Source organism: Penaeus chinensis, chromosome 7 (genome assembly GCF_019202785.1).
Source record: "Penaeus chinensis breed Huanghai No. 1 chromosome 7, ASM1920278v2, whole genome shotgun sequence".
NCBI lineage: Eukaryota > Metazoa > Arthropoda > Malacostraca > Decapoda > Penaeidae > Penaeus > Penaeus chinensis.
The window spans coordinates 7,584,688-7,594,687 of NC_061825.1; the positions used below are offsets into that span (position 1 = coordinate 7,584,688).

General features: G+C 32.4%; 1 protein-coding gene across 1 annotated transcript in view; it reads right to left on the bottom strand.

Moving 5' to 3' along the window:
* The window catches only part of LOC125027355 (sedoheptulokinase-like), a 32,020-nt gene that overhangs the window by 12,053 nt on the left and 9,967 nt on the right, over window positions 1-10,000 (bottom strand). The window contains exons 3-7 of the mRNA XM_047616393.1: window positions 9,426-9,603; window positions 8,836-9,003; window positions 8,527-8,644; window positions 2,305-2,446; window positions 1,167-1,264 (exon numbers count right to left, since the gene is read on the bottom strand). Of these exons, the coding sequence (XP_047472349.1) occupies window positions 1,167-1,264; window positions 2,305-2,446; window positions 8,527-8,644; window positions 8,836-9,003; window positions 9,426-9,603 (704 nt within the window). The remainder of the gene's footprint in view (window positions 1-1,166; window positions 1,265-2,304; window positions 2,447-8,526; window positions 8,645-8,835; window positions 9,004-9,425; window positions 9,604-10,000) is intronic.

The following is a 10,000-nucleotide window of genomic DNA, read 5'->3' on the forward strand; positions in this document are numbered from 1 at the left end:
TTAGTGGCTAGGTCTATGGGAGAAATAGGTGGGCATAAACTTCTCATCTTTGGCCAGCTGGCACAGGTGCTAGAGAGTATTCTTGACTCTCACACTTTCAGCCTGCCACAACATGAGAACCTGCTAAAATCCCCAAGTCATGCAGCATAAGAATGTTCATCTAATAACAACTTTATTCTCTCCAGTTCTGGTGAGTGGGAAGGAGTTATCCATCACCTACAACTCTAATATACTTGTATATGACTTGGAAAAAGAGTAATAAGTTGAGGATCAGACATTTTTTTGATGTCAGGGAATTCCAGGTAGTTCACAAGCCTCATGAAAGGAGCCATCAGTCTGGGACATGAACATTTTGAAATTCTCTTCTGACTCCAAAGGAGTGTGATATCCATTTCTCTGTATTTATTTTGTAGGGAGGAAAAAATCAGTGGGCCCTGGATCACAGTCTCTTCCTCCACCTCTCCAGTATGAGACTTGGTCATCATTATCAACTTTTTTATGTGCTTTTCCATGATATATGTGGAGGGCAAGTGATGTATCACTGAAGACAACAAGCTGTTCATGATTAGATCTATCTCACTTGGAAGTCAACTTAGCTAGGGTTAGTCACAGGTGATGCTTCATTTATTCACTCTTCCTGTTTCTATCTCTCGAATATCTATTCACTTATTCTCTTTATTGTTTTTTTCCCTCCCATTCATTCAATTTCCTTACCTCATTCATTAACTCTCTCCCTCTCTCTCTCTCTCTCTCTCTCTCTCTCTCTCTCTCTCTCTCTCTCTCTCTCTCTCTCTCTCTCTCTCTCTCTCTCTCTCTCTCTCTCTCTCTCTCTCTTTATCATTTATTCATTGTTTCACTTAGCTCAGACTGATAGGATTCCATTTAAACTTGCTCTGCTGCATATTAGCTATATCTATAATATCAGTAAACAATAAAATTTAATTAAATAGCCAATTATGTGTCTAAGTTAAATGCCAAGGCTTCCTTTTTTATGGGATTATGTCAGCTAGCCATGAGTTCATATAATTCATTTCCAACAGACCCCTATGGGTGTTCTAATTCCTGTCCCAATTGTTGTCTCAAATGTTGAACAAATAGATTTCAAAAAAAGGGAACGGACCTTGAAGCTTGATTTTATAAGATAATAAAAGTACAAAAGGCCTTACCTCTGACATCCTGAAGCAGAGCTGGGCTGATGTTGATATATTTATTACAGCTACATCACTTCCAGACAACAGTGGCAGAACTGAACACTGAAGATCACCTAAACAAATAAAATAACATAACTTCCCAGAATATACAGCAGAACTCAAAACAATTTTCTTTGACTTTACCATAAACAAATGATATAATGAGACATACATGGAAGGGAAATGATATCACTGAAGACAACAAGCTGCTCATAATTAGATCTATCTCACTTTGAAGCCAACTTAGCTATTAGCTTCTGCTGTTGGCCTATTCCTCTATCTTAACTAGCCATAAACACACATGTTAATATTAAAAACCAAAAGTAGTTTTAACAACTCTGATAAAAAAATTTAGCTAAGAAAAAAATAAGCTTCAATAGAAAGGCATCCTAATGCTTGTGAAATACTTACATTAATGTGGTATTCACCTTTATTTCCCATGCCGTGATTATGCCACATAATAATTTTGCCTTTATGATATATATTTATATATATATATATATATATATATATATATATATATATATATATATATATATATAAAAGGTTGACTGCTGAAAATATTGCTTCATTCAAAGTAACATGTATAATCTCAATCTTGTGATATTCTACTTGAGCAAGGCTATGTATCTGCTGATAAATATATATTTTGCTATATTTAAAATGTAGTCTAACCAATTTCATTGGTAGTTTAAGCCCTATCCTATTCACCAGAAAATTTGGTACCAAATTCAAGGGATATGGAGAAGGGACCTTGAAGTAAGACATTTCCCCAGACAAGGAAGGGCTATCATACTCGGTAAGTCTACAGCAAAGCAATGTTTCTCCTGTTCATTAAACAATTTGAATTGTATAAAACTAACTTGACAGGATCTTGGACTTTAAGTCACTTGAATATAGACTGACAAAAATACTATGCTCAAATAATTGTTTATTTTAGAATATTTCACTTCTTCAAAATATGTTTGCTTCTGCAATTCAAACCTTTATCAACCTAGTTTGTTCCCGATTAGAATATTGGCTGCACTTTTTGTCCTACCAAGGTCCAAGTTAAACTGTCATTTATGATAATATAAATGAAATGTTTCCCCTAACTTACTTTACTGCCACTTACCTAGTGAAGCAATGACTGGTGTCTTGGCAGGGATTCCATACCATGAGTTTTCAAGCTGCCCAGCCTCTTGTCCTGAGTCAACAACAGTGGGAAGTAGATCACTGGTTAGACCTGCTTCCTGCAAGAGCTCCTCATTCCATTTCTGCATCAAGTAAAATATTTCTGTATTTGAAAAATGTGTGTTTTGGTTAACTAAAGTTTCCTGATATTACAAAAGATGTGTTTTTTTTTCCATACACTATGACCGATGGTTTTTCATCCAAGCATATACCAATCTCATTCATTTCAAAGAGTTTACTTTTTTGTGAACAGGTAACTGGTCTGACATAGTCTGTGTCATACATAATCCCTCCATTACTAGTATGCTGATGCACTGCAATTAAATATATACTGCATGTAATCAAAAACATACATTATTGCATACTATTATGAAAATTTAAAAGTTTCATGCTTCTGACAGCTGCTGGTCATAAGGAGAGACAACCCATTGGTTGATTTGCACCACTGCCTCATTTATATTACAATGAACAGAACCTGTTACAGTCATTTTGACTTCTGTTGCTGTCATATGCTTGAAAGTCAGAAGGAGATGTGAGTTGGCTCTTGGTTGGTATGAAGGGGGAAAAAATATACACAAGAGGACCAAGCTGATGTTCAAATGGGACTGTAAGTAAAATAAATGACTGGGTAAATAAAAAGGGTAAAACATGTAGTGAATATAATTTCATTTTCAGTTACACAATCAAGTATAGTTGAAAATGCATGAAAATGCAGAAAAATGGATTTGAGCTTGATTGTTTGAGTTGCTGATGATACTGACAGTGCACTGTTGCACTCTGTTTTTTTTTAACCATAGTATCAACACAGAAGAGCAATTTACTATTTATTCACAATAAAGACCAAAAACCTCCAGTTCCAGAAAATCAAAGATAGCATCCAAGAGCCTCAGAATGTCACCATAATGTGATCAGAGAGGGTTAATAGATGGAAAAATACCCACATTACTGTGCCTTGTAAGTACTAGTGGTACCAACACCCATGACTTTTTAGTACTATTTCTGAAAATAACATTAAATATTTTATCAGTACTACTAGGAACATTGATTGGTTTGAAACCATTTTCCTAATGGTTATATTAAGAAATATTTTGGGTCAATCAATACTGGAAGGCTACTTCTATAAACTGAAGTTTTGTAATGCAATTTAGTTTTGCCAGTGTAACACTGAGAAGTACCTTTCTTGCCATTTCTAGTTTGTATATGTAAATTTCATATGAAAGCACTTCTTGCTTGTCATGAAATCCTCTGCAGCAAAGTTGAGAACTCTCGCATTTTTTTGTTTTTAAGTGACATCACTCGAGTTAAATATTATATGCACCTCTTCTATCCTTTTCCCTTTGTACAAGAAAGAAATGATTCACATTTTGCCTTTTGCATTTTTGAATTATTTGGACAACTGGAGATTTATTTCAACTTGAATGACTTGTATAGATATTGACTTTAAGATTTCAAAAATTTCCTGTAATGAAACAGAAAGCACAATTGACATCATCCTTGGTATGTATACATGTATATATGTATATATGTATATATTTATGTGTATATATATATATTCATATTAATATATATATTTCTATATATTATCTATACATAAGTATAATATATATATATATATATATATATATATATCATATATATATATATTACATATATATATATCATATATATATATATATATATTACATATATATATATCATATATATATATATATATATATCACATATATATATATATCATATATATATATATATATATCATATATATACATTACATATATATATATCATATATATATATATATATATATATATATATATATTAATTATATATATGCATATAACACACACACACACACACACACACACACACACACAGACACACACACACACACATACACATACACATACACATACACATACACACACACACACATATATATATTTGTATATATATATATATATATATATATATATATATATATATATATATATATATGCACACACACACACATACACACATATATATATATATATATATATATATATATATATATATATATATGTATGTATGTATTTATATTTATATTTATATATATATATATTATTTGTACATGTTTATATAATATATAAATATATATATATATATATATATATATATATATATAAATATATATATATTGATAGATAGATATAGATATATAGATATATAGATATATAGATACATATAGATATAAATATACATATACATGCACTTAACTGGCTACAACAGGAAATATAAATAAGAATGATGTAAAGATAAAGTAATGTGCATTTTGTAGAAGTCTATGGTGATCTCTTTAACACAAACACACGCACAAACACACACACTTGCACAGAAATACTACCTTATACATAGTGTTTGCATAAATTAATTCAAAACACACTAGTGCATAAAACCCTTACAAATAAGTGAAAATAGAGCTACTGCAGAAATAGAGGGAAATTTGCTAATACTGAAAAAAAATTCTTACCGTTCGATATCCCTAAGGTACACTTGGATATAGATGAAAGGTCAATAGTCAAGGCAGTATAATCCCTTGCAAGTATTCTCTGAACCTGGGAACACTGTTATGTGACATGCCAAGAGCCATTATTTTTGTGTTACAGCTGGTAGTCAGCACATAATGATTATGCTAGATGACACTTGATCAATAGCTGGTGTGAGAATCAGCACAAGAAACTCATCTACACAAGTCATTAGAAACACTGTTACTGCATAAAGGAGAAATCACTGTCAGGTCTTGCAGGTCTTACTATAATTGTAAAAGTGAAAAAAAAAAAAAAAAAAATACCATGTATGTGCTCTATCAGTGACAGTTTTGTAAGGTGCGAGCTGTGGAAGATTTAAATGAAATTGTCAAACTGCGTGTGTGTGTGTGTGTGTGCGCAGGTGCATGTGCATACGGACTTTGCTTAAGAAATCAAATATATTCTCTAATATCAATGATTGTGTACATCCTATTCAATTCTTGTTGACATTATTAATGTTGTTATTGTTATAACAATAATAATAATTACTATCAGGCAAACTATCATTATCATCATTTTAATTTCTGTCATTATTATCATTATTTCTATTATCATTAATACTACTCTTACCATTTTGATTACCATCAACATTATTAATCCATTTGTTGCTGTCACTATTATACTAGCATATAAATGAACATCATATGTAATGTTATAGGATGATGATAATGATGATAATGTTGATGATGATTTTTGGGGAGGAAGGAGCTTGAATGTCACAGGGAGAAGGAGGGAATGTGGGAAGGAGACACTAAGTTTATTTTACTCATGGCATAGTTCAGCAATATAACTGGAATAATAATGCACTGATATATAACACCCAAAAATTATAATTAGTTATGTTGTATTACATTTTACATTTTGTAACTTACACTTACTCCACATATTTTACATTTTCCTCATGACAGTTCAAGTCTGTTGACTGTTGTGCGGAATTCTAGACATAATCATCATGTGTTGCCTGCCTTCTACAGCACAGCTCAAGCATTTCATGGCAGCTTATCATAACACCTGAAAGGGACTATGCTGCTACCTTTCATTTGTACCTGATTGTACATAAAGGAGAAAAAAAAGTAGAAAAAAGAAGAAAAACAGTGTTCAAGTATAGATACAACCCCAAGAAACAACATGTAATTACATCACAAGTATGGATGAAAGAAAAAACATGCAATTAAAAATAAAAAAAACATATTCACATACCACTCTCAACAGAAAAATGATACTTTATAGCACAAATTTTCCCTAGACTAAAATATATGCATAAGTGCCCATGCAAACTTTCATGCAGAAAGAAACACATGAAATGTGTATAAAGAGAGACTGCTTATGAAACGAAGTGCCTCTATTTAATATAACTTTTTTGTGCCCTAAACTAGAACTGACACTGTTAGTTTCCTCCTTTTTGTAATACATATTAGATCTTTTGAAAATTACAGGGAAAGTGTGATATGCACTAATTTCTAGTTCCATACACTTAGACAACATTGAGATTGAGATTGAGATTACGGTGATGATACTGACCACAGAACACCTCTTCTTTTTCTCTGCAGTTTCCCAATATATATGTTAAGGTGAGTTTTAAGTTTTCCTTGGATAAGAAACAGTAACAACAGATATAACTCTATCTACAGATCTATATCCAAGCTGTGCTCCACTTACTCGAATACTGAGCTGAGCCTGGGTGAATCAGGACTGCTTGCTAATTTGCCTAGGCACAGGAACATATATCAGATTGAGCATCTCCAACAGCTCTATACAGAGTTTACAAGTTAACTTGTAGATTTACAAAACTTTGATTAAATCTATCTGTATACTAATGCATTACTGCTTGCTCCTGTGCAGAAAGCAGTAACATTATGGTAAACACTTACTGAATTAGTGATTAATTATTGACTAAATAAGCAGCCACATATAATGCATTACATGAATGAATGCCATACATTGGAATACAAAATAACTCTCCTGCCACTCTTCTATTCCTCTCCACAAAAGATGTAAGGGGTAATGCAATATCATATTGTAACGAACATTAACTAATTTTAGCATTATTCAATGATCTATAATGCACTGCTTGCCTCCTCTCTGCCAATGCAGTAAAAATAGAAACACTTAAAATAAAGGACTGAAAAGATCTGGACTGTGTAACCATAAATCTTGGCTGTTTTCATTGCCACTGAACCTTGTAAAATGAAAGAACAAAATATTCAGGGAAAAAAAATAGTGCATAAAAAAACTGAAAAATGTGAGAAGCACTAGGTTTAACATTCAAGATGACACTGCCTTGAAAGTCATTGATACATGCCAAAAATGTGTTCTGAAAATAAATATTCATTCTGATGACAAATACTAATAACCTATAGCCTGGTTTGCACTTGTTGTAGGTGCTGTATCCTTGTTACATATTTCCAAGTGACATGACAGTTCTTTCATTCCCCCATATCAATGCATACCCTATCAGTTCAGAAGACATTAAGATTGAATATTATTTCTTTCTGGCAGCAGTAATACTTGATCTCTGAACATTTTGGTTCAACAACTATTCAAACACATAAGTGGACTTTATAAAAACTTTACAAATATGCACTCATCTGATTATGAGTTTTTGTTACCTTCAACTGGATTGTAAATTGCTGTACACAACAGGAATGAGCATGCAACAGGACAACCAGGACATGTTCCCTGTTTACAAAGACTTAGCTGAGCAGGATCATCCCTTTCAGCTTTCAAGAAAATACTAACAAATGGCTAATATTTCCTATTTCTATAGCACATACTAACATGCATCAGTTAGTATTATATTTCTGCATATTAGAATATGCAGAAATGTAAGTAAAAGTCCACCTTCATTTCATTAAAAAAATGCATCTTAATGTTCCTTTTTTTAAATATATCTAACATCTACAGTAGTATCAACACAGGTGTAAATGAGCAGTTGCAAGTTGTACCCAAGTGCTCTGATACTAAATGTCTAATGGAGCGAGAAGCAAGAGGTGTTCCGTATTCCAGAACTTCAACTCATCACAAGGATAAACACTGTTAAGATATTGTAATTTTTCAGTAAGTAATACCCATTTTAATTCTGAATTCTTACTTTCCAAAACCCACACAAACTTATAAACATACAGATCACTTTTACAGTAATATGATTAGACTATGAAGAGGACCCGAGGAAATCTGCATAGACATGAAGAATGTTTACTTGGGAAAATATTAAATATGAGGGAATAAAACATTTTAATTGTTATTATCATCCAGTACTTCAGTCTTACCTTATAACACATGTCAGCTGAAAGCTCTTCCCTAATAATAAAAGCAATTAAAATATAATTACTATCTTTACACCTTAAGAATGCATTCCAATAAATGTATACCACCCAATAATGTATCTAAATAAAAAGATAAGCTTTTAAATACAGTGTCTTTTAATCATACAGTCAGAGTCTATATCAGTGTATGGTTAAGAAACTGTACTATTACTGTTTTAATTCTGTGCTTACAGTAGCATGTCTTTAACAGAAACCATTTCGATCAAAAGTGCATTTCCTGACATGCACTACAACAATGAGCTTCCAATTTCCTCAGTCAGGGGGCAATACCTTGGTGACGGTGTTGAAGAAACCCCATGATGCAGCATTCTGCACTGACATAACAGGCCGGTCTAGCCCACACAACATACAGACAAGGAAGTCATGGATAGTTCCAGCTCTGTTGAATCTGTTCAGTTAAAGGATTTATTAACATCAATCTAAACTAATAGCCAGCATAATATAAAAATAAATAAAACAACTAAACTGCAATAAAAAAATAAATATACAGTACATTTCTTTTATAACACAAAAAGAAACAAAACAAAGAGTACACATAAAATGCAATACCATCCATCTTAATCTATGAAACTGAAATACCTTGTTAACTTTTCTGGTTTATTCTTGGAAAACCACAGTAATGTTGCACATCCATATCCAGATGCAATTGAAAGATGTGATTCTGGAACTGGTAGAGATGACAGAAATTCCTGCGTGCATCTATTGTCTTGCCATGTATATGAGTTGCTAACTTCTCGAATCTCAAACCTGATAAAGAGATCCTTGGGTAAATGTGCATATCATGAAATAAAACTCATGAATGCCCACAAAATTATGTTCTTTAGATATTCATGTACTGGAATGATTCCTCCAGCTACAACCACCAAACCATCTCTAAATATCCATTCCCCTTGAGCCAATCCAACCATCATGATATTTACTTCTCTTTAGATATGAGTGGATGTACTAATCTGTATGATGATTTTGTTGCTGTTTTTTCTGCCTCCATAAATAGCCTTAATGAACTATCAAACTATTGACGGGTAATAGTTTATCCTCTTCTCACAATACTGCATTTTATTTTGCAAGATCTCCACTCAATTTTGATTCTCCTGAGACATTTCTAGTTGCATCATATTCTTTCTTCAAGAAGCTATAATTTTCATTTGATTCAGAACCTAAAATCTTACCTATCTGAATCTGGCTTTTGTTCCCAAGCCTGTCCATGTTTCCACAACATACAGCCATGCATCTGGCCACATACACCTATACGTGTCACCTTGCGTGTAGCTTCTCTAGGTAGCCTGGAAACACACATCTGTAGGGCTGACAATATACGTGGAACATCTTGTTTGCTACCTTCTGTACCTGCAGGATTATTTCAATGTATTAGGTGCAAGTATGCATAGACTTTCAAATGTCTGCAGGAAAGAAAGGGGTAACCAAATAATTTAGTTGAGAAAGACTGGGTAACTGAGCATAGTATTTTTTCCTTATGTAATTATTACTAGAAAATACTATAAAACATGGTGGGACTAAAATAAGACAAATAATCTGAGGCTAACACTTATCACAGAACTTTAAAATATTCAAATACAAACCATAGGAAGTAACGAGGTGTCCGACAATAAAAACAAAAAATAAAATTCACAAAATATACTCACAGGTACCTAAAACACATGTTAATAATAATAATAATAATAATAATAATAATAATTATAATAAAAGTAAAAAAACATAATGGACTGAACTATATAATTCAAGA